At 37.4% G+C, this 25,926-nt stretch overlaps 1 protein-coding gene across 3 annotated transcripts; it reads right to left on the bottom strand.

Moving 5' to 3' along the window:
• Window positions 1–1,085: 1,085 nt before the first annotated feature.
• LOC136715718 (ras-GEF domain-containing family member 1A) lies at window positions 1,086–23,501 on the bottom strand. 3 transcript variants are annotated; one of them, XM_066693087.1, is made up of 13 exons: window positions 23,352–23,501; window positions 13,506–13,685; window positions 10,999–11,127; window positions 8,970–9,107; window positions 7,983–8,204; window positions 7,253–7,327; window positions 6,538–6,627; window positions 5,708–5,810; window positions 5,237–5,316; window positions 4,575–4,766; window positions 3,838–3,961; window positions 3,289–3,361; window positions 1,086–2,139 (listed from the first exon to the last, which is right to left on the bottom strand). In XM_066693087.1, the coding sequence occupies exons 2-13, from the start codon at window positions 13,677–13,679 to the stop codon at window positions 2,118–2,120; spliced, it is 1,422 nt and encodes a 473-aa protein (XP_066549184.1). In that variant the 5' UTR covers window positions 13,680–13,685; window positions 23,352–23,501; the 3' UTR covers window positions 1,086–2,117. The 3 variants fall into 3 exon arrangements, with proteins under 3 accessions (XP_066549184.1, XP_066549182.1, XP_066549183.1); XM_066693085.1 differs by lacking the exon at window positions 23,352–23,501 and adding an exon at window positions 20,878–21,039; XM_066693086.1 differs by lacking the exon at window positions 23,352–23,501 and adding an exon at window positions 17,905–18,138.
• Window positions 23,502–25,926: the final 2,425 nt, after the last annotated feature.

The raw sequence follows: 25,926 nt of genomic DNA, 5'->3' as shown, positions 1-25,926 counted from the left end.
AAGTAAGCAGTGATGTGATGTACTTAAGACACCTGCTGGTGGTGCAACGGGAGAAAATGCAAGGAAAGTGCCTTGTAAGACATGTAGATGTATGCAATTCAAAGTCTGCTAGGCCTAGACAAGTCTGCTCGATGCATTTTGTTGTCTGGTTTTTGTGGCAGCGATATTCTACCAAAGAGTCACGATTTTAAAGGCGATGTGGGCCAAAGTCACCGCGGTTGTTTGTCTTTTAGCGTGTGGGTTTGACAGAGCTTCTGTAAATGGAAAAATAAAGTTCACAAGGCTTATGAAATGCTAGTCTTCCATCTTTTAATGTATGTGATAGAATGGTTTATGTGAGTTTTAATAGATATTCTGTGCATTTACTTCCTTACCGATTGTCTCACCAGCTGTTTGTTTCCTTCATAGGTGTACGCCACAAGACCTGTTATGCAACTTTGACTACAGTCATTGGGAACATGGTAAGTGTTGTGTTATGCACATTTTGGAGGTTAACGAGTATATAATAATCAAATACAGATTCAACTGCAAAGCAGGAGAGCAAAGATGTAAATCAGATCTACCCTATAATTAGTGCAATGGCTTTTCAGACCTAACACTAGAGGTCACTGTTTACTACTGCTCTTCAAGAGATGTATGGATTTTCTTGTTTGCATAACCAATTCACTCTGTGGAAAAGGTGGACTGGTTGCATCTTATAGGTGTGAGTTTTAGATGAGTCAAACTGGGAATGCAAGATGTTTTTTTTTAAATTATTATTCCCATATATTTTTGTATATACACTTATTTAAAATGGTGTTGGTTTTCTGAGTGATGCAGTTGAGAAGTGTCTCGAAGCATAGGGACTGAAGTTAAGAAACCATATTGGCAGCTGCCGTGGAAAGTGCAAATACTTCAATTTTGCAAATGTGACGCTTACAGTTTAAGTGTGAAAGTCAGTTTCGCTGGTGTGTTTGGCACATCAATGCAAAATGCAAATAGAAATGCTCTTGTGGTTAGTATGTGATGCAGGCCAAATGCAAGATTTCTTTGGTTAAAGTCCATTCATCAGGAACAAAGAAGAAAATGAACAACAAACATACAGCCCAAATGCAAAAAATATTGTATTGCTCAGATAGCAGAACACATTTTGAGTTACTTAGCAATTTCAGATACTGTTTGGTGAAAGTACAACAAATACACATATTGAATGTTCAAAACAGCAGGCTCATTTTCAAAGTAACATGTCACTGCTCAACATTGCGGTTTACCCTGCTAATATCAGTGGTAATATTGAACATGCTTACAATAAAAGTAAACCTGATAGTGCTGGACACCTCTTATTAATGTATCTACAAAATAAGAACAAAAGTACTTGATCAGAAATCCCTACTTCATTAACAAAAACACACTGTAGCTGGCTGTACTTCATGAGGTATTACCATTCTATAGCAGTCAATTGAGTAATCTTTAGCAAATGTCAATTATATGTCAGTTTAACACAATGCAGTGTTTTCCCTCTTGGTTTACAAAGTTCCCATCTATTTCTGGAGTTCCAGTATTTCGCGTCACATCGGCAGGCAGCACAGCTGAATTTCAAGACTTCATCGTAAGTAATCATGGCCGTTTTCATCACCACACAGGTGAAAGCTTTGTTTAAGAGCACTATGTTGGATTAGATCGTACTGTATGTCTTTAGCTTTGGTTGTGGGTGCTCTGTAATGTTGTCACCCAATTCTTTCAATATTATCAGCTAATAGTTCCATAAATTAAGAGGTCCTAATAATGATGACACTATTCAAATGTTTCCAGGATGATTCCAGAAAACTGAAAAAGCAGATCAACTCATATGTAGGGACCTTCTTCTTCAAAGGCAGGTAAAGAAGGTTTTGTATGTCAAGGAATTGTTCCCCTCCTGACAAATCAAGTGCAAAACTGTCATAATCTCCATCACCAGGGCGCTGCCCCTTGCTTCGTAAAAAAAAGAGCAAACTTCTGATTTGTGCCTTTACCTTTCCAAGCAAAAAAAATATATACATATTTCATAATGTACAAAAACAAATCTCAACCAGTGAGATCAAGGCTCCATTGCTGACTAAAAAGTAATTTACTGATGAGCAAGCTTTTGTTTCCCATGTTCAGACCCTGTTCAACATTGCCCTGAAACAAAAAAAACAAAAAAACATTAGTACCTATAAAGTAGTGGTTTAAAGTCATGTTGTCATAGTGAGTTAATCACTAATGTATAGTATAGACAAGACCATCAGTTTCTTAAATAAGGCAAGGTTATTATAGAAATGTTTGTTTTGTATCTATTTGAGATGGGGCAGTGTTTGGCTGAGAAGGATATTTCAATCAAATTTAAATTTGTTCTGCTTTTCTGCCCTTCCACGAAACCAGACACGCATACATACGCTACAGGATTTGGAAAGTGAATGGCTTAGCAGTCAAAATTAATGTTTTCTGCAATTTGTTGCTGAATTACAGTTATATACCAAAACACACAGCAGGAATGTGCGGGCTTTTGTGACACTATCATCAATTAATCTGACATCCTCTACTGCTGGTAACTATGCACTACTCCCCCAGATACTAGCATCAAGTAAGGTAGATAAAAGAAGATCACCCACACCATTATAGATATATGTATATAATGTATACACACACACACACAAATTTAAGTTGCCTTTCTACAGGACACACTGTGGGTTTATTTTATTTAAGTATGTAGAGGAGTTTGAGCTGTCGCCTAGCAACAATGAACAGGAAACTGAGCACTAGAAGGAAATGTGACTCAACGATCGTGTTTCCAGCCATTACACACATAATAAGATAAGTATATTCTAAGGTTAGCACTAAATACATGACAGGTGGTTTTGATAGAGTTCAGGCCAATATAGGTTTCTGATATGAACCACCCTCCTGAATTTGTGACATGTTTGGGTAACTCATTTCCCCCTGTGCTGTTAATAAAGCTAAGCCTATATACAGCTAGTGATACTACAAACTAACATTGTTGGGATGTAATTTGTTATTTTGTCAAAGCATATAAATTCTACATATTTTACTGGCATTAGAATAATAATTAAAATAATATATATACAGTGCCTTATTCCAGGGCATAATGTTCTAGATTAGATCATTCTATCAAATTAAATGATCATTTTAACATGACATCACAGAAGAGAATAATTGGAGGATGGTGCATGAGACTTTTGGAAATCTACTATGCTAATATTGGTTTAAAAATAAATACTGCTTATGGGGATTTTTGGCCTAAAAAGGGTTTGAACAAGATAGCATGCCTACCTGAGTGTTTTTAAGCTGTCCTTCTCTCTGTGGTTCTCTGGTCCTTCGCTCTCAAAAGAAGCAATGTACAGAGCTGGAAAAGAACAGAAAACAAACATTCAGATAAGAAAGATCTAAAGCAGTCATGACCCAAAAGAGGAAAAAATAAAAATAAGTACAAGCATGACATGCAGATAATTTGTTTTAAGTGAACCAGACAATGTACTGCTTTTAAAACAAATAATAACGATTATTAATATTAGAGCAAGAAGTTAAATGGCAAGAGCCATGTGAGTGTACAAAGGTCAGGATGAAGGTTAAAGAAGTTTGGCTTAAAAGACAAACATCTAAAAAGTTATCTGGTTAAATATTAATATTGCATAACTTCTCTTTGAACATTTGTAACATATTGTTTCTCTTTTACCTCATTTTAAAGTGCAACTGAGAGACACTGTTGGAAGACAGGTTTCAGTCAATCCATTCTCCCTCTTTTTCAAGTGGTTACATCTGTTACACCTACTCCTGCAGATTAGTCACAATTCGGTAAAAAACACTGTGTCCTTTTCTCACCTTCCTCCGTGTAAATGGGAGCAGTGAGAAGGTAGTTCTGCACTCTCTTGTTTATTTCAAATGGACACTCGATGGCCTTCCACGTCATGAAGTCACTGATCTGGCGTGAGAGCTCCCAAAATTTCTGTAATGCCAAACAGAACAAAAAGGTTTGTCAAATACATTCATAATTACAACTGACAGGGCAAACAAGAGACAACGTGAAATCACAGAAACAGGGCCCTCTGAGAGATGAGGCTGTGTATTAAGTAGACTGAACAAAGAAAATTCCTTCAAGGTTAGCACATAGGCTGTACATTTAGTGTGACTGGAAGGTAAGTCTAAATATAGAGAACATATTTTTTTTCTAGGTGTCTTTTTAGTTACATAGATAGATTTCCATAAATGTATATATCCATTTTAATGTTTAATAAAGCCAAGGCATAACCACAAATATTTTAAGTAGGACAATGCCACACTTCACAAACAATACAATTATTTATGTAGTTTGTAAAAACATTAATTTTCTAATAGAAATGGAAAGAAACTGTTTTGAAACTACTAATATAACTTTCACAACAGTTTGTCAGCTGGTTTCACAGACCTCAATTAGCACTGGGTTTGGACTAGCCTAAAATACTGCTGAATACTCAAAGACTAGTCTAATCCTGGTATGTGGAACCAGCCCTATCATTTCCATAATTATCCAACACTAACAAGAACCTATGTTTGTATTTTCATCATCATTTAATAGCTACCTTGAAATTAACGTGTCCATTGGGCAACCGGTCAGGATGCATCTTGTTCAGGAAGTAGATGTCTTTGACGAACAGGTTGTAGACGGGAATAACGATCTTATTACTGCGGCTGTGAGCTGCCCTGGACTGCTGTGCTGCCCCCTGCAGGGCAGTGCGGTAATTGCAAAAATTGCTGGATGGGTCCATGTAACGCTGTAAGAAAATAAACACAGAAGTAAGTATAGTTCAAAGTGTGTCAGCCCAAAAACAAAACATGTAGGAATTGCATTTTGAATATTAAAAAAAAATCGACTCAGAATATGACATCTTATGAAAATAGTGATTTATGAAATGCATTACTTTTTGTTCCTGAAAATCACTGATAATTGGGCTCTCACGTACAGGTTTGAATAGTTTTATGACTGATGATCTTTTTTAAATATATAATCATAATCTCCCAAAGTGTGTCACTATACTACTCAACAGCAAAGGGTTTTTAATACACAGTAGTGTGTACGTTGCATATAAAAAGAATACTGCCTGCCTGCTTGCTTGCTTTCTTTCATGGACAGTTAATAGAATGATTTCTTATAGTAAAAATAAATCCCTTCAATCTGGATGAATTTATATATGTTTGTTTAAAGAAAACTGTGGAAATTATCATTCTTATTGAGATGCTTTACCTCCAATATGTCAAATTTGGCAGTTTTCACTTTGGACCAGGTTTTCTTTAACCGAGCAACTGGACTAAGATTCATCCCAGCTGAAAAAATAAAAAATGCTTCATGATGAAAATGAAAAAACAGAAGAAAATAAAAGGAAAGAAAAAGTGTCTCATGCAAACTCCCACTCCTTATTTCTCACACAACTAGGGGAACCAGATATCAAAGTGTCTTGTGTTGAAATGTGCTCAAATCTCACATTGCTTTCACTCAGCGGGTCGAGTCAATGGAGGGCATATGGAGTGGGCCGAATCCTGCTCAGACAATATCTATACGGTACCATTTTGTCCAGGCCCAATTTCAACACATCTCACATTCTGGGAAGGTCTGTGAATTTGACTACCCTGAGAACACAAACATGCAGCTTCCTTTGTCACTAGAACTGCTTGTAGTCCTTTTTTTAAATATCAAAGCAAATAAATAAATTCTTACATATGATGGCCATCAGGGAGTTAAAGTTGCCAATGTTGAAGCATTCTCGTGCCACATCAATAAAAAACTCCACAACTCGAGTCCTCTGTTTTTTCTTAACGACCTGAGGGAATAAAAATATTAGAAGTGAATAAATAATAATGCAATGAGGCATGTAAATCAGTTCTTTAAAGGCCTCTAATGTTGACTGAGAAAGGAGATAACATGTACAAGATGTTCCTGTAGTCTGTTATTCTGCACTCCATGTCCACTATTGCATAATGACATGTCCTCTCTTCATCCTTGTCCCTTCAGTAACATGGTACTCTGCTCTTTGCATAGCAGTTGGCTGTATATATACATTTTATAGTCTACTGGGAATGCTTGTATTAGATACTAATTTCCATGCAAACTTGCACAAGAGGAATAGGCTAAGTAATGTAAACAGATACTTGACCTGGATTTGTTTTTGGCCATGCAAGAACAACACGATTAAATGCAAACCCAGAAAGTGTAAGGAACATGTCTTAGAGCTAGTATTTTTAATATACAAGCTGCACATAGCCTAATTATTATCAAATCTTCAATATACCCATCAATAACTAGCATAGAGCATCACAACAAATAATAACCATCTAGAAAACACATTGCAAAGTAAATTTGTAGAGGCCTCAACTTCCATATACCAAAGTCAGTTGGTAGTCAGTCAAAAAGCACGTCTTCTTGCAGTAAAATAACAGATCGGCCATACAAACAGTTCTAATGGGATATGGGCCAGGTTTAAATGCAAATTACAGATAGTTTTAGACGGACATTGCTTCACACTGGCTGACACATTACATTTCACATACCCGACATATTTCTGTAGCTACCAGAGTGCTTAGCTGGTTAAACCAGTTGTCGTAAGCTTCCAGATTTTGTCTCTTCTTGTTATCGCAGCACTGAAACACAGACAAACGAGAATATAATTTAAGATGTGACTGAAACAACCCCCCCCCACAATACATCACAGTCTCATAATTATGATCATTTCTTTCAATTATATGATGGACAACACCATTCAGACGCTTCCGTGACAGGATTATGGCAGGAACATTTTAGTAAACAACTTTCTCTTAGAAAAGCATTGATACAAGGAAATGTGAGAGATGCTTAAAAGATCAATGAATGACTCACGCAAGACTTCTGATAATTATCGGAAAGACAGGTTTGAGTAGCCAAAGTTCAAAACAATAATCCTGTACCCTGTAAGTGTTTACAGCTAAAGCATGTTACGCATCTATAAAAGTTTTTGTCAGGACCACGTTTTATTAAAATGTATTTAATTGCATTTTAAAACCATCTGCAATTGGAACACATTAATTGATGAGCTAAACAGAAGTAGGAAAAAGCCTTTTATACCATCTAGTCAGAATGTAAGATTTTCTTTTTCATGTCTACAGAACCCTTGTCACACTGTAAATTAAATCCAATTATCGTTACAAGCAGTTTAAGGAGATATGCATAAGGGAATCGTGTACTAATTATTTACCCACATAAATGCAGAGGGAGAGGTTTTGGCTTTACCTTATGGTTATCTGTATTCCCAGTGTGAATGCACAGATGTAGCAGGTCTTCGGGATAGATATTTCGTATTCTCTCCTATGGATAAAGTCTTGTTATTATTTGTTCGTGAGGGATAAAGCAAAGTTAACTAGAGGGTAAAAGATAATTAAATCCGAAGTACAAAGAGTTTGTAATTGCCTGCTCCACAGCAGAATGGAATCTGCCTGACGGGCACCAATGATTGGTTGGAGTTAAATTTCAGGTATAATATCCCCATTTCTGTTCTGCCAAGCATGTTCTGATATAGATTTATTAGAACAAGTGTATATTGTAAAAAGGTCTAGATTGAATTATGAAAAATACAATGCAAAGTCAGTTATAACATCAAAGATAGGACAGGCCTGGGCGTTCACTGTCTGGCTGGAGAATTAATTTGAGCCAACAAAAAGGAGAAATTGAAACTGTTTCGCATCATTCAAAGCACAGTCGCTTCACACATCTCCTCTTTTGAGAACTACGTGTTTGACATCCATTGGTTAACAGTTATATTTATGTTGTGCTGCCCAAGGGTGGAGTATAGAAAAGTATCCCTTGTCACTTGGAACTGTCATCCAGATCACATCAGTCAGGGTGTGGAGGAGCTAAATCCCGGGAGTGAACGTGCCGGCATCGTTCCTGCAGCCAGAGCCTTGTACTCCGGCCAAGGCCTGCAGCAGGAAGGGGATAAGGCGTGTCTGCGTCCGTCACTCACCAGCTCGACGTGACTGAGCTGCTGGGCCAAAACCAGGGCGTCGCCGCACACACTGAGGATGTCCTTGTGGGCCGACTGGGACTTGGCTTTGAGGAGCGTGCCTTTCTCAGAGAGCACCGGAGCGATCTGCCCTCGCGTCTCCTTGTGCTGCTCTCGACTGGACAGCGCTTCATCCAGACCCTCCATCATGTGATTCAGACTCTTTTTAATGGTCGAATTTCCCTAAAAACAATAAAAATAGGGCATGACGTTTTTTTGTTCCGTTGTTCTTTATGTTTATGTTGGCATCAGTAAAAAAAACTGCTACATTTAAGCTTGATGTTTAAGATGTATAGTTGTATGTATATTTTACCTGATAAAAGAACATTTAAGATACTTTACAATATATACAACTATTATATATATATATATATATATATACACACACATACCTAAACAGCTACAGTTAGAAAGGGAAATTCTTGGGTTTCTTATCAATCATTCAGTTACAAATTAAGCACACATATAAAGTGCCACAAAGTGGTGCAGGTATGATTTAAATTATGCAAAATAATAAACTCATGCCAGGATTAAAGAGTATGTATGTAAGAAACAAGGAAACCATTGTGGACAAACATTTGCACATCCTATCTTTTCAAATGCAAAATTCAAATGGATTAAAATGGAATTAAGGCTGATATTCTAAGCACTAGTTATGCGTAGTTGTCCGTTAGAACTCAGGAACTATTATGCAAAATACTAGATTGTGACATTTTGAATTAGGCAAGAAAGAAATGCATTCTTTTAATGTTCAGAATTGCAGACATTTACCACAATCTTGCGTATTTGAATTCAAAACTCGACTATCGAAAATCATTTTCACACATCCATATTTCTCCCAAGTTAAGGCTCCGGTCTTTAAAATGTGCTAAATATAAAGACAGTGTCATAGCCACAATTTACGGAGGTCATTACAAACAAAAAGACCGAGAAATGTTTCCTACAAACCTCATCACAGTGACAGATCTTCCATGCTATGTCCTTCAGCTCTTTTCTGGCAACTCTGTCTTGAAAGTCACAGGGGAAAGTTTCAGTCCATTCTTGTAGAAGTTGGACAATTTTGGCTGAAAACAGCTTCAGCTTGACCTGCAAACAAAAAGAAGGCAAAGGGAGACATTTACATAGCCATTTGCATCAGCTTACACCTCAATTGCTATTTTGTTTATCTGTCAAACATCTCAAAAATGAACGTGCGATATAGAGGTCAATCTCAATTTGAGTGACTCATGAGGCAGTTTAAGAACAGATGTACTTTATGTTATGTTCTGCATTTTAACAAGCAACAAAATAATAATATAGGAAGCACTGTGTTCTAAATAAGAGGAAGCAATACGTGAGCACAGGTGCATTCATCCCCGGAGGCAATTTGCAGACCCTGGTGTTTAAAATGGCATACTTTGAAAACAGTTTTGTTTATTTACACACCTGACTTGAGAAAATTCTACAGTTTATATATAAAAAAACGAAACATCAAAAGTATATTTTGCTGTACAGGTTTTTGTGCCGAGATACACATTTCTGATGAGTAAAGAGTGGAAGTTTAGTATCCTAGCAACACTAGGAGAGCACATTTCAGCACAGGACGCAGACCAACACGTGTAAGAGCACACATCAGAGACGGGGTATAGCAATGTGTAACCTTTAATAAATTTAAAAAAGAGCAAGTAACAGTCATAGATAAGATGCTGCTTTTGTACCACCACTAAAGATTAGAGTGACCTTCTGCTCGCGTTGAAAACACCATGACACAGAATGCTTCTGCAATGATGTCAAACTCGGTGCACTAGATAACTACAAATGCAGCCTAGTTACACTCAGAAGCCATCATGGACACCAAAACAAACTGTTGATCAAGCGTATCCTAAGAAGAAATCTGCACTTCTCTTCTCTATGCGCTCTCCGGAAATCTGAGGTAGTCTCTGAGTGCTAGCTGTGCTAAAACACTGCGTATGCTTCAAACACCTATAAAATGCTCTTTCATCTGATTTCTGAGAAATAACAGTGGTGGAAGGTGCCAAGCTGATAGGTTTCAGAAACAGAATGTGTGGTTGCTAAGCAGCAAAACATTTAGACTCCCTCTTTTTATATTTTAGCAGCCTCTGCAAAGTAAACAAGGGCAGGCTATTAGTTCATTTGGGAGTAACTTAAAATCACTTACATTTTCCCCGATACTTAATATTGTGGATGATGCATTATTTATTTTTTTAATGGTTGCTAGTTATGAATTTTGCCCATGCAACTAACCATTACAGGAACTAAATCTTCTCTAAATTGTATTGAATGTAAAATACAGAGCATACAAATTATATTCTATGGAAAATCTTTCTAAATTCTATTTCTAAATTCTCCCATAGGGCAATATTAAAAATGGTTTTTTTTGCAGAATTTCTGGAGAACTTAGGCTTTTAACTGCAAAGGTGTCGTGTGGTATGTTATGTGGAAATGCAGACTGCCTGGCATGGTTGCAGCACTTTGGAGGACAAAAATGTGAAGTATGCATTGATTACGTAATACAACCCTCAGACGTGACAAACATGGTCACAAGACTGTCACAACAGCATGTGTTTTGCATTTGGGTTTTTTGGGTCTAATGTCAAATATACCAGGATAAATGCAGTTCACTACAAGGGGTGACTTCATGTTTTGGAAGTAAGCCAGTCCATACTGGGTAAAGTGACATAAAAAAAGCTCTCCGTTTTATCTATGATATCCGAACAAATGAAGGGAGATCTCAACCCCTCTCTAGTTTAGGGACTGGTACACTTACTTAAGGGAAGATGCAATATGAATCTTTCCAGTTTGAATTTGGAAGGCCACTGAGTTTCCAGGCTTAAACCGAGGCACATTATTTGACTGCAAATATTTAATTGGACGACAGAACATCAACAAATAGTTTTGTTAAATATTTGATGACAAATTTGTGGTCAGCCCCTGAAGATATGTGGTCTACCATGTACATCATTCACACAGGCCTCACCTTGTCAGTCTCTGCACCCATTTCCAGCTGCTGTTTCTGTTTCAGGCATATCTGTCCCACCTTGGCCAATAGGTCTGAGGGATGAATGAAGACCCTGGTGCTCAGCAGGAAGGTAAAAATATATGTCCGCTGAGGGAGGGGAGAAAGTAAAGTCAGTTAAAACTTCCATAATAAGAACAATGGAGATGAAGTCGATAGAAGCTGCTCTGTTTGTTGAGTTGTCTACAATATGGTTTGGGGGAAATTGTATTCTCTGAGAGATAATTTCAATTATAAAGGTTAGCTGAATTTGGAGTGACAAGTGGAAAATGAAGAAAGACAAATCACATCAAACAAAAGTACGCTCAACTCTGATTTTCAAATGCACTTTTACTAGAAAGTCACAAAGGGAGAGAACTTTCTTTGTTTCATTCAATGAATCACTCCTACGCACCTGTGGAAAAATCTGTTCAGGTATGTTGATGTTTTTGCATTTAAAAGAAACAGACAAACCATGATTACTGTAAAACACAATCAAAGGAATCGACATCGGTAATTATTTTGGTTTCCTCAAAGGTTATTCAGCAAAGCTAACATAAGAATAAATAAATAGTATGTTTCTGTAGAATTGCTTTTACAAGAAAGTCAATTAGTAAACAAATACAAAGCTCAAACATGTGTGAAGTTTGGGTTTCACCAACAGCCGCTAAAAAAATAGTTACGTAACTCGTGCATTTGCTACCCAAGTACAGTCTTATGAAAAGAGCAGCTATGTTTTCAACTGTGAACTGCCCCACACTTTGGCTGAAACACAATGGACCTTCTATCTTAAAGGGGAGTTTTAGATTCTTCTCCTACATTTTGACAGTTGCCAAGACACTACTTAAAGACATATACATCGGTTGACTTTACAAGTAATGAAGGAAGGGGTGTTGTAATGTTTAAGCAGAGCCAACAGTGCAGTCAAAGACACTGTTTCACTTGTGGACTTTTTTTTTTTCTGTTTGTGTGTGTGTAATAGTTTGGGAAATGTTTGAAAAGTCCACATCCCACAACCACAGCAGTATAAAAGCACGAGATTCAGTTCCTGCAGCCACATGTGGCATGACTAGTTTCAGAACTATCAAGTTTTAACATCAACATCACAAACCGTACATGTCAATACGAAAGTGAAGGGACCTCAGATGGTTACTCACTCTTGCTAAACTTGATATTTGCTGTAACAATTAAGTATTCCCCATAAATCTCACTAGCAAGGTCTCACTTCATTGGGTAATCGAGGGAAACTCACTGATAATTACAACATCCCAAAAATGTGACATTCTTGCACCGGTGATAGCAGTTCTAATGTTTTGGTCATGGTTGGTTGACCTTAAATGTCCCCATTCTTATGTGGCTCAGTGATGAATCTGTTACAATTAGGTTCATTAAAGAGAGCGCTTTATATCTGATGGACACTGGTATAATATGGCCTAAAGGAGACTCCAGTTATGTCAAATGTGCGCAGTTCTGGTTCTGGTGAGTTCAATAATCATCTGGGTTTTATTCCAACTAAGCTGGTCTTGGTGAGTTAAAGGCTCATCTGGATTTCATTACAGTTGAACTCTTAGTTACTTAAGTGAACCAATTACTAGCTTTATATCTCAAGATTAACTTAATGCTTAGCCACTGATTGAAAACAGCTATTAAACTTGAAGAACTGGGGCTCTCTGGAACTGGGATTGGAGACCACAAACATTGGAAGTAACTCCTGATCACAAATTGACAGAGACGGATGGCTCTTGCTGTATCTCACAGCACCACAAAGGCAGTAACTCAAGAACATAGAAATGTATGCGTTTAAAAAAGTGATTTAAGGGTATAGTTTTTAAGCACCATCAGCTAATTAGGTTAACAAGGTTTAAAAATGCTTTTGCTGGAATTAGGGATGGCTATTTTCAATCTACACACACATGGGGTCAGCCTAGGAAAAACTAGGAATTTGAAACTTCAAAAAGCAAAACCCCAAACCAAAAATGAAAAGAAAAAAACTGCATCCCATTTACAGAAAAAAAAGGAGTAGGAGTAGATCCTTAATACATTAAGTTCTAAAGAGAGTATTAAGAGAACTGCAGGTTGGTGGGAGAACAAAAAAAAAAAAACGAAGAAAGCTGGAAAAGGGCCCAGAAGCTTTTATGAACATGCTTCATATATTTTCTTTAACACTAACACTAACTTCAGCCTTTCTACAAAAGAAAAAAACATACAGGCTAGTGTTACCAAAGAACATAATGTATCATAGCTGATAAGAAGTCCAGTGTCCACTGAAGCCCAAACCTACTCCATCCCTAGAAATGTAAACCTCTACCCACTTTTTGATCACTTATTTAAAGTGCAGATATACATTTAGGCTTCAAACATTTCAGTTAGGATTTAACCCCTAAGTAAAGAGGTCCCTCACTTAACTCTTTTGTTTGGGTAGACCTTTGACACTACATCAAGGGCAATGAGAAAGAGAGAGAGAGACAGAGAGAGAGATAGAGACTTACATCAGGGTAATAGTCCAACGTTGGCACCAGTCGTTCAATTAGTGCCTCCAGAGACCCCGAAACCAGACTCCCATCTTGGAAAGTGAGATCCACAACCCTGTCCTTCATATCAGCCTGCACTTGTCCACTACACTCTGAGCCAAGCATACTTGGAAAGAGTGCTGTCTGGGGCATAGTCTCCTGTGGAAGTAGAATACATCCAATACTAGATTACGTATTAAGCTTTTTCCAAAGGATTGTGGGTTATGTTTTTAACTGTTCAGGGTTTTTGTGAACCAGAGGAAAAACAGCAATGAATATGTATTATGTAATTACAAAACAGGACTTTTGTTTGTACACATTATAAATCACTCGGTGTGAGGACACAATTTACATATATTAGTCACAAAGTCAACATTTACATTGTTATATCACATAAGAGATGGGTTCAAATAATACACTGTTTAGTCAGGCATTAAATCACTCAATTATCAAAGTTATTACAAGAATAACACCATCAGCATGTTTATGCAGAAGTCCTTTTTTAGTTCCTGATATTGGACATATTATTTGAGTCTTAGGTGTTTTCCCATAAATATGTTGAAACCCCTTTGAAACTCAAATACATACTACTGGAAACCACCCAGATTTTTACTTAAAAAAGCACAATCTCTCAGCATTAGGATAAATAAGTTCAACTGTTCAGTTTGTTTCAGTTTATATTTTGGTTCCCCCTTCCTATTAAGACACTTCCTATCCAAAGTATCAAATCAGCTTAGGCGTAACTTAGGTTTTCCACTAATAACATACAAAGTCATATTAAAATACTTTAAAATGCTGGTTGAGCACCTATATGCTGAACACAGTAGTGTTTTTTTTCCCATACTGAACATGTTATAGTACTAATTACACAAGTAAATGCTTTGCTACAGATAAACATATGGTTTTTAAACTAGTAGTGAAAGTGAAACGGTTACAAGCAGTATGTTTTCCCCTGTTTCTACACTCTGTAACACATAGTGGTAACAAAACCACCAAACCAAAAGGTTTTGTGAATTTTACTATGATACATATTCCTTGAGCATGGAGGCAAGGCTTTCCAACTTAATACTCTGTACCCTATTCAAACGCGATCAAATTTGTCTCTTGATTCCCTAAATACTTTCTGCATGTTTTTTATCATGAATATTGATATATAATGTACATCAAAGTGGTTTATACGTCCAATTTAAGGTGTTTAAAATAATGTTATCATAAGTTCCATTTTATATTTAGAAAATAACAGGGGAAAAAAACATTAAACAAAAAAACACTTTTTGTGACCCTGTTTCTATACGCTGCGACCCCGCACGCACGCTGCAAATGGGGTCACAACCCCCATGTTGGGAACCACTGAGGCAAGGTCCAATATGCTGGCTAACAAATCAAACACTGAACTCTGCTTTGTCAATGTTCCCAACACACTGAGAACACAATGTTTCAGAGGAGTCCTGCGCATTTTTAGAGGTTTTGAGAGTTTTGGCACAGATCTACTATGCAGTCCTTATCTCCTTACAGCTGAGAGTGCTTAGCAGTTAACTTTGGCATTCGGTCAGTATTGCCATTACAGTTCACTAACCTTCTGTACCACAGGCTAACGACATCCCACACCCTTTCCCAAATTACACATATTCCGCCCCATCCATCGCGTTTGAAACGCGTCCCATCTGAGCTCAGCAGTCTTTTTTCAAACACAGCCTGCAGATTTTGTGGACCACATATGTGCAGTTGCAAGCAAAAGTTGGCTTTACTAAATACTGTTGAGACATTGTCCACCCTCTGCAAATAATGATTTTAAAAACAAATAATAATAACGGCTATGGTTACATAACATAGGTCACAGAAAACTACTGTAAGACGTGACGAAAAAGCTCAAGAAATAGTGACAGCTATAAGAGACTAAAATAACCCAGCAATCCTTTCATGAACTTCAGAGCACAGTGTGTCTTATAATTTTAAGTTGTTGCAGATAATTAATACCATTGAACTCCCCCCGACACACCACCAGTTTTACAAGACCTAAGCAAGTACATACTGTATTTCTTGGGTACTATTTAACCAGGAAACAGTACATTGCCTATAGGTACCTTTTGTCCAGGACATTCCTGGGTAAATTCCAGGTGGTAGAATTACAGTTCTATCTGTGGGCCGGCAGAGACCTACTAAATTGGCTTAGTGTAGAGAATCGGCTTGGCCTGATTAGTGTCAGATCACCAAAGGGACTCTTACAGGGCAAGTATAGCCAATAAAACCCAGTGGTCATTCCCCATGTTGACCGTTATCCACTTGAGCTCAATGGCTTAGAGAAAGCCGCAGGTCCTTTACATTAAGAGGACCAGGCGTATCTGACACATTTAAGGCACAGACATTTGACTACGGCTGATCCATATTGCTAATAATGTAACGACAAAATGCTACACGGTTGTCAGGAAATAACCAAGCCATGTGCTTGATGACACAAATGTGAAGAAATGGTGAAGATATGTACCAAACAACAGATATGTTAGGAAGCATTTCGAAAGAGTGTCACTATGAAACTGCAGTTTTTTTTCAACTGGATTTGACTTGGGAAATAGACTGAACGTGACCATTTTTCAGTCTTTTTTCTGCTCAGGATTTGATTCTCCGCTATTGAGATGTTTTAACGTGTATTTTTTATACCGTATTAATTGCCCCCAAACATAACCAATAGTGCCACTAATATGTCCGACAAAAAAAAAAAAAAAGATTTATTGCCAACATCAAAACTCTTAATAAACAGACTGGCAGTATATTTGGTTTGTAAGTAAATGTCAGTGCCTCAGTTTAAAGTGTTAAGCAAACAAGGATTTTCTTTGGAACGGTAGTAATCTAGTTACCATTTAGTAAAATATAAATAAGTTGTTTGACTATTTATTTTTGTAAACAAGTTGTTTCATACATCTATCAAGAAGGCTTCTTGCAAGGTTCAGATCATTTAAGATTATGACCAGAAACAGCTGTCGATTAGGCACATTAAATTGACAGAGGAACTAGAAATTAGAAAAGACATCCATCTGCAGAAGTCTTCAGGAGTTGATTGCTACAGTACAGAAAAAGCATTGCAAAATGGGGACAATGACAGGACACCATTAATTGCATTTCAATAATAAAACCTAGATGTCCTTTAATCACAATGCTATGACTTAAGACTATGCTATAACATAGTGATTCCTAGCAGGAATAACTTTAAACTATAAAGTAGTCAGTGGCAGTCATTTTGACAGACAAATCCGGGAACATGTAGTGTTTCTTTACATGTCCAGTGAATTGGAAATCACACTCCACCTGCTACTGAGTTAATGTGTTCCTTCCTGCCCCGTCCCAGCGGGATGATCTTTAATCATAATTTCCCGTTTTGATAAGAATGTGATTTTCTCAACTGTTACATAAGCCTGTTAGCCTTTGTGGATGTCATGGCATTTAACATTAACCCTGTGTAAATCACATCAAAATTAGATGTTATAGCTCCTTCCCTCCCTACCTCTCTCTCCCTAACACACACATACATATTATACACATATATACACACACAATCTTACATTAAAAAAGATATAGCCCTGTTCTAATCTTTATAGAGATTACAAGTATAATTCCATGCTTAAATTCCCAGTCTTAACTTCTAGAAAGTAATTTTTAGCCTCCCACTAATACTAAAATATGATCATCTTACATTAGGGACTTGTGTTACAGTTGCTGAATGAAGAACATATGTATGTGCCAGGATGCTCACATGATCTGCGGCCAACCAGCATGAATAATAAATCAATATTATACTTCATTAATTATTTTGCACTGGATAGTAAAAGATAAATCAATTATTTAAGTTAGTCATGAATTCTTAAATGCTGAGTAAGCCTGCACGTTTTAAAGTCATACCGATAGTGTTACTTTAAAAAAAAAAAACAATGACCTGATCAACCCATTGTGGACCCTTTCATTCGTACTGCTCTGCAGAGGAGGATCTGGTTTGGCATGCTGATATGGACCCTGCAGGAGACAGGCTCCGGTTGCAGGTCGCTTTTTTAAAAAATATGCATGCATGTACAACGTTGCAAATGTATGCAAATGTTTTTGTTTAAAATGCATGGATAATAGAGGGCAATAAAATGAGAGGTGTCCCCCAGTGCCCTTCATATGGCACTCTTCAATCAACCAATCAATCAATAGAACTGAATTGAAGAAACCGCACACACACTAGTAACAAACACGTTTTCCCAAATGGGGGGCTCAACCCACCTTTTCCTTACTGATCAGTGCACTTCCAAAACGCCCCTGTCTCTACTTTGTGTTGACCACCGTCCTTTAAATGTTGTGCATTGAGGATAACATTAAAGCATGCAGACAAACACAGCAGCCTTACCCGCATGGTGCTTCGGCGCGGGAGGTGCAGAAAACAAAGTTGTTGCACGGGTTTAATCCTAATAATCTGCTTAACAAAAAAAAAAAAAGCAACCAAGAGCGATTCTCCACGCTTGTCTGTGTATGAGAGCTTCCCGCTAACTCAAAGTAAAGGCAGGCAAAACTAGTTTACAAAGAAACCAAGTCACGTCCAGCCCCCCGTGGTGGGTTTCTGTACGGCCGCATGGAGAGGAGCCCAGCCCTCCGCCAGTGCGCTGCTGCGTCAGGGGCCGAGGCCACAGAAACGAGCTGCCAAAAGAAAGCCGTGCCAAACAGGTTACTGAAAACATGGGATATAGCTCAGTCGCAGTCTGCTATGGTTAACAAATCAAAGTCGGCAATTATGTTTCCAATACGCAGGTGATGCTGAATTATACAGTAGTGTGCACTGAGAGGCCACCCATGCATTCCTAACTCATGCATTTGTTTGATCAGAATAAAGTAGCTTTAAAAAACTGTAGTACAGGACCATGTGAAATGCTTTTGCTCAAAGGAAAAGTCCATCTCTCATATAGGGGGATACATAAACTCTACATTAGGCAGTTTTGATGTCTGTCTGCAGATCTACCAAGATCTATCAATCCCTATGTGGTTAATCATAAAATGTAATTTAATCATTAAAAGGAGTACTATTAGTATTATTTCTGTTTTGCAAATACGGTGTGTAAATCTGAAGTCCAGAATGTATGGTTCAGGAAAATGACAAGCACTTTCCATTTTTATGTTTCGTTTGAAGCCAGCTAACCCAGCACAAGGGGAAAACATGACAACAAGCGTTTTATCTTCACTGGCTGTGTCAATGTCTACAGAAGATAAAATAAAACAAACCAATACATAAAATACTGTTCGCCGGTTGGATTGCATCTTAAAGCCTAGTAATAGTCTGTTTTAAAGGTTATGTCAAATGCTTTCAGTATGAAAATCAAGTATTTAAATTCTGGAAATAAAGGGAATGGCATGACTGATTAATTATTGTCATTTACTTTGCATGCTGGAGAGAGAACACTGGCATCTCCTGAGGGTTGAATGGTACGGAGAAGCACGTTGAGACCCAAGGCTGTGTGTGAAACATGCATGAACAGGAAAATCATGCCAACAAACGTGTTCAGTGTATTCTGTTGGAGACATGGTGTCAAAGTAGAGGTGAACTGGAGTTAATCCTTGGCACGATATCAACACACACTTCATCAGTTTGGTCTAATGCAGGCTGGTCTAAAAACCTAATGCTTTTTGTGTCTCTTTCTTTTGCATTAGGATAAATATTCCTATCCCATATATTTAAACAAGTCTATTTTGTTAAATAGGAATAGTCATATAATCCTTTTTCTTAAAGAAATGTCACCACGAGAAGTCAGAGTTTACATAATGAATGCTGGTGAAATGGGGAGAAAGTTTACTGGGTAGATTAAGGTTTGTTACTTTTTAATAGTTTCTCTTTTGCTGGGTTCTATTGATAAGCCAATGCCAAAACATAACAAAACCTTTTGTTTTTCTTCACTTACAATATAGTTTTTCACCACTAGTTTTGACTTTCCACCTTATTAGTCACACCCATGCAGATGGACCTAACCAATGAAAGCAAACTTTTAGATTCACTCAGATAAGATGACATGAGCACGCTATGAGAGTGGCTATATACTCATTTTAGTATATTGTGATGCATGCAAGCTTGGCAAAACTGGCACCTACCATACTTACAAACCAGTCAGCTTCACTCGGTACTGGAAGAATTGAAGTAGAATGAAGCGTCCAGACCCATTTCAGAAACAGTCTATTCTAGCAGTAATAATACTGAAAAACTGATCACTACCATTCTTCCTTTCAAGGCGAGTCTAATTGCAGTTACCTGATCTGGGATGTTGCCCACATATAATGCGTCACTGTTGGCTTAAGCTATAGGGTATCAAAAATAGACTGAACTAAAAAGAAATATTACGCATGATAATTCATCATCATTTGCTGTTCTAACTAGTTGCTCTAAGCAAAGGTGTGTTTCTCTCTATAGTTGTACTGCCCATGAACAGTGATGACACACATCACCCAACTACTTATGACGTATATTAGACAAACCAAAGGAATGACAGCTTTCGCCCCAATTATTCATGTTTTCCTGAAGAAGAAGCAAAGCATAATGCAGTTAAGCACAGTGCATAGTTTTAAATATTACTTCACAACCTCATTGACTGAGTGTAATGATTTGCATCCCTGGCTGCTCTGATATTGATCTAAAACTGCAGCCTGTACTGCAAGGCATCAGGTGTGCCCCCATGACTTCAACGGGTGAAATAAATAAGGGACTGTATGTATTATTTCAGGTATACTGTTTATACAGAAGCATTTTAAACAACAACAGGATTGTCATTTGCATATTACCAGTGTTTGCTGATACATTTTAACTATATGAATAAATATATATAGGCTACAATTGTATACTTAGTAAAGATAAATACACAGCAATCTTCAAAACTTTAAAGCAGAGTTGAAATGTCATGGAGACAGCTGCCACATTTTCAATGTATGGCTTTTACAATCATTGGCAGTTTTATGGTCATACAAAATTACAGATGTAACTCTATACCTATTCAATTGCTTAAGGTTAGAGGGAGAGATACAGACAGATTCAAATCAATCCCCATGGGGAAATATTTACCAGAGCCTGTTTTAAAATAATTGGTTATATCCATGTAAACCACCGAGAAAATAACACAATTAGATGAACAAACTTTTGCCTATGTAGTTGGTCCTGAGAGCCGTGCATTGCAGAAAACGATGGAAGTGCACTTAAACATATACGAGGTTTCTAATCTCGATTGCGAATGCGTTTACAAATACCTCAATATCAGATTATGAATTCGCCTTTTCTTAATCTCACCACATCATTATTCGTTTACCGCTTTGTCGTAAACTGGGTAAAGTTGCGAGATGAGTCTCTTACCTGGCGTATGTGAAATGCAGTCCTATGAAAACGCATACACGCTTCTCCCACAAGCAATAATCCTTCACATAAAATACAAATGCATCCTTATAATCTGAGCGCAATCAGAGGAGCAAACGCGCGTCTTGCCATCGCTGCGGCTCCTGCGTTGTGAGGGATTGACTTCCAGTGCTTTTGTTTTTAACCCTTTGGTTTCGCATGTTCATGCCTCTGTAATCCGCTCTGACAGGATCTCTATACCTCCTCAGATCTACTACCAGAAATCCCCAATCACAATATCTCCACCGGTCAGCTCTCCTCATTGAGCTTGGCATATGCCTTGTTAGTGACTAAATGTTTTCAACCAAAACTTGCACATGTGTGCAGGCAATATCAAACTCACTCACACACGCATATAGACACAAATATAGTCAACACATATGCAAGTCACATATGTTTCTTTCCCTCACAGCATAGTAATATAAATTCTATTCAGGCTAGGGAGGTCATAGACTGGACACATTTTGCTGGTGATATTTGTGTTTGGTCAACGTTGGATGTAACTCTGAAAATATACAACCAAATAACTGTTGTTTCCAATTTACGGTCATCAACTGCAAGATAGACAGATAGATCCCCAAATTCAGGAGTATTAAAAAAAAGTAGTCATTTTTACCAGTCTTGTGTTTAGATTTCCCAAGCAGACAAGAAAATGTAATGATCCAAGTAGGTAAAAAAATAAAAAATAATTGAAAACCATGTATATTTTGTTTTTAAGTAAGGGAAGAAGGAAAAAGAAAGGACAGATCTAGCTCATCCTCAAGAATGATGCTTAAATTAAGGGTAGATGAAGAAAAAGGGACATTTTGGGGGGGAAACACAGATCAAGTTTTTTTAAACGAGAGAAACGTACATAAGCAGAGTTTTAAAACAACACAGAAGAAAACTGCCGGCAGGTACTATTCTACAACAGACAGGTGCAATCAGGTGAGCAGATTCCTGGCTGAGTGTATCACACTGGAAAAACAAGTTTGACATTACATCGGCCAGACTACTGACTAGCAGATTTGTGAACAAAAGGTTTGGCTAGGAAGAGTTGTCTGTTATTGTGTTAACAGCTATACAACTTGTGTATCAAAGTTAGAACTTGTCGGGTGATTGTTTTGGGGCTGAAAAGTTACCATTGTTTTTTGAAGTTTCAAAATGTCTAGCATACACAGTTTTATTCAGATTTCTCTCTAAACAGCACCATTCTGGTATTGGAGTCTACATATGTATGGGATTCCCTCCTCTAATCTGTACATATGTTCCTGATCCCGTGACTCATGGATGTGCTAAAGCCATGTTTAGAACCAACTCTGCAGAGAAACTACAATTAGTGCACAGTGTTTTATCTGAGGGTGCCATATGTTGCTTCATTTGTCAGAAAAAAGTTAGTCTTGGGGGAAGTGCCACTTCCCACTAGGAGGCCTTTGTTAATTGTTTGTCAATACCTTCTCCAAAACCAATTATTTGTTAGCCGACTGCAGTATTTAGGTTTACTGTCCTGAGACGGAAACTCAGTCAGTATTTTGATATATAAAATACACTATGTAGCATGTAGTGATGTCTGTGTAAGGTGTTGACTCAATACCAAACTATTGTCTCAACCTGTAAAAGTCTGAGGACTATGTGACTGTTTTTAGAGCTTTTATGATGACAACCAAGTCTGAATTTAAGGCCAATTTCATGTCCTGTCTATGACATCTTTGCTTTCACTAAAAGGTCATCTCCAATACAAAATCCCCAGGGTAGTCATACTTGAATTCAAAGCAAAGAAACACACTGGAGAAAAGAGTCAGTCAATGTTTTTAGAATGTAAATAAATTTTATGTTGTTGGTTTTTTAACTAATAAAATTCAAAAGAATAATATAGCAACACAAATCTCAACATCTATAAAACAAAAATTATTCAGATCATTTATTTTGGAAAGACTAGATAATATCATATAGGTAATATATATTTTGAGACAGAAAACATACCTCTTTATGTATATTTCATGTTGTTTGTACGAGATGACAAATGTATCATGTGATTCAGTGGTCTATAGGGTGTATATATAGATTTTCAAAACGTGTTTTCAGTACCAAACTGTTATTCTGATCTTGCTTGTTATTGTAACATGGCTTTACTCAGTCAACCATAGAAGAAAAACATACACAGATGTGGAAACCACCTCACGCCAGACCAAGTTCATTTTTTTCTCTCGTAAATATGGAGTAGCTAAAGGACAGATGTTATGGTATGTTAACACATACAATTGAACTCTTATTCTTTACCTTTCAAAATAAATACTGTTTTTACCAGGCAGGCATCTTTTACATAGAACATAGCCAAGGCAGGAAGGGGGTTCATTTGTGTAATTTACTACATGCATTAATAAGTCACCATTTGTGATTTTAAAAAGGATTTTGAATATTACCACAAAACAATATGAAATATTAAATGTACTCACCCTCGCTCTCAAGGAAAACCGTTCTCTGCTCTTGGAGAGTATAGGCCAGGACGCTGCTAATCTGGATTGCTGGGGTTTTGTTGACTACAATCCCTTTTGTGATGAACACACGGAAGCCACCCAGTGAAGTGTGCAATGCTCTGTATTTATACTTTCTTTTCTAAGCACGCGGCATATGTCACTCTTGTGTAAGATAACAGCGGAAAGTGTCTTGCCCACCACAGTTTCCTCTACATAGCAACCTTACAGTCAATGTCATTTAACGTTGCTCTCAGACTTTTCGTGGGTGTGAATTAATGACCCATTAAGTGGTCGAACATTTTCTTGTGTTGGTGGGCTTTTTAAAAAGTCTTCCGTTAATCTATAATGGAGGAATGATGCGAAGGTGTGGACATGTAGCATTCGACAAAATATGATATTTGAAGGGGAGGCATCTTATCACAACAATTTGGAATGCCCAGTTAAATATGAGTCTGGTGGAAAGTACCTAATGTAGGAAAGGTCTTTTATGCCTTTTATGGGGCAGTATTTTAAACAAAGTACATTTTAGTGGTCTTTGAGATTTGTTTCTCATCTGTACTCCCCCCTATTTCCATGAAAAATAAATCATATATAGATTATACACACACACACACACACATATATATATATATATATATATATATATATTAGTTACACAGACACACACAAATATACAAAATATATGATCAAGACTACAGATCTTTGGAAAGCCTATTCCACTCTTCAGTCCAAATATTAGCACACTGTAACATCCCTGCCTCATTGTCTGCCATAGTGTTGGCTTATTGGCTTTTGAAAATCATTTTCTTTTAGCCCAGTCAACAGTTTGATTGTAATGTGGGAAATGTATTTTACCAAATAATTATTGTTAAAGTGATGATGACTATATACTTATTTTTTCTCAGGCCGTACAGTACAAGCTCAACCAAATTCTCTGCCAATTATGATTTAAAAAGATTATATTTAGCAAAGTGATTCAAAACAAAAAAATAGGTCCTGCACAAATATTTCATTGGGTACAAAATAGGTTCTACACACTGAACTTTCACAGTTTAGCTCAAGGTATTTTAATATATGATTTTTAATGTACATTAAGGTATTTTTTCACATTCTTGAGACTTGCGTTTGGCCTGAACAAATACTTTTAATACTTCAAACATTTTCTGTAACACAAAACTTTTCTAGATATGCAGCTATACACATATTGGATGTACATCAAACCAGCCTGAGAGTTACATATATCTGCCTCTGCGGAACACTTTCCTTTCAGCGCTTGAAGAAGAGAGTGGGTAGCGAAGCTGCTCCACAGCACAAGAGCAGTTGTGAGCGTGAACTGAGTGGGAGTGGTGCTTGGTTACATAGGCAGCCTGTCGCCTAGCAATTGACATTGACAGTGACATAATAAGAAGGCTTTAAATAGCAAAGGACTGCGCTGAAAGCAATCCCAAATGGTTGGCATTCTCCTTGGGTGCTGCAGAAAAACAATGCCGCAAGTTCGCAAATTGAGATGAAAGGGCCTTTTTTTTGTTGTTTTTTTTAATATATTTCTTGCCTCAAACCCCCTAGATTTCAACTAATATATTGATTACAAATACTATCTTAGCTTCAGGCTTCCCAGCTATCTATAAATCTTCATCTTTTTATATTATTTTCTCATTATTTCTCAAGAGTCTTAACACAAATTAAAATTGTGTCAATGTAACTTGGTGCAGACGTACATTGATATACTTACTTCACACAGTCCTGATATTCTACTGATAATGCAGGAAGCCCCAATACACTTCAATACTACAAATCCATCAATACAGCAGGGGAGCAATAGTAAACATATGGTGATGGCGGCCACCTACAACACAAGGAGCAGTAAAATCATTACTCATCAGTGTCCCCAGCAGCAGAATATGCAAAACGCAGGCTAAAGGCCATTGCACACTGGATCCGATAAGTCATCTGTAGTCCGTCATCCGAAAAGTTGTCCGTCAAGAACATTGCACATTGTATCTGTTAAAACTGCACCAGATACAGTCTGTCCCCTTCTTGCACTGGTGTGATTCTCACAAGCTATGCCATGGTTTCTTTAAAACATTTTATCGCACAAAAACTAGACCTCAGACACAAACACAGTGCATGGTTCAACGTTATACTGTTTATTTGAAAGTGCAAACCTTTGTAAATAAAGTAAGCCACATTTCTGTTTTTTCACTGCGTTTACCCACTTCCTAGAATTCGAGCTATATCAAGCGGTACCATTCATGCCCAGCTCCTCCACGATAGCTTGCCATATATCATCTGTGTACATTTATTTGCTTTGTTGTATACTTCTTTGTGGTTAGACACACAGATAAGCTTTTCCAGAGGACTCAAAGTAAGTGCATCAATCTTCCTGTCGTTTTTCATTAATGTCAATGTCATTTTTAATGTATGTAAAATTTATTTACATTCCAAAATTGGTTTAGATTCCAAAATTGACACATCACCATCGTTCAACAATGACCGACTCAGTGTGCAAGGTGAGACAGGGGTGCACACTTTTTCTCTTCGCACATGTACAAAT

Source organism: Amia ocellicauda, chromosome 20 (genome assembly GCF_036373705.1).
Source record: "Amia ocellicauda isolate fAmiCal2 chromosome 20, fAmiCal2.hap1, whole genome shotgun sequence".
Classification (NCBI taxonomy): Eukaryota; Metazoa; Chordata; class Actinopteri; order Amiiformes; family Amiidae; genus Amia; species Amia ocellicauda.
The sequence above is the reverse complement of the archived record's forward strand: the minus strand, read 5'-3'. Positions and strand labels throughout refer to the sequence as shown.

Coding starts and splice junctions, on each gene's coding strand:
- LOC136715718 (XM_066693085.1), bottom strand. CDS start 20,913: ATGCGTTTTCATAGGACTGCATTTCACATACGCCAG. Junction 13,686..20,877: donor CTGCATTTCACATACGCCAG/GTAAGAGACTCA, acceptor CTACTTCCACAG/GAGACTATGCCCCAGACAGC. Junction 6,628..7,252: donor GGAATACAGATAACCATAAG/GTAAAGCCAAAA, acceptor TCTGTGTTTCAG/TGCTGCGATAACAAGAAGAG.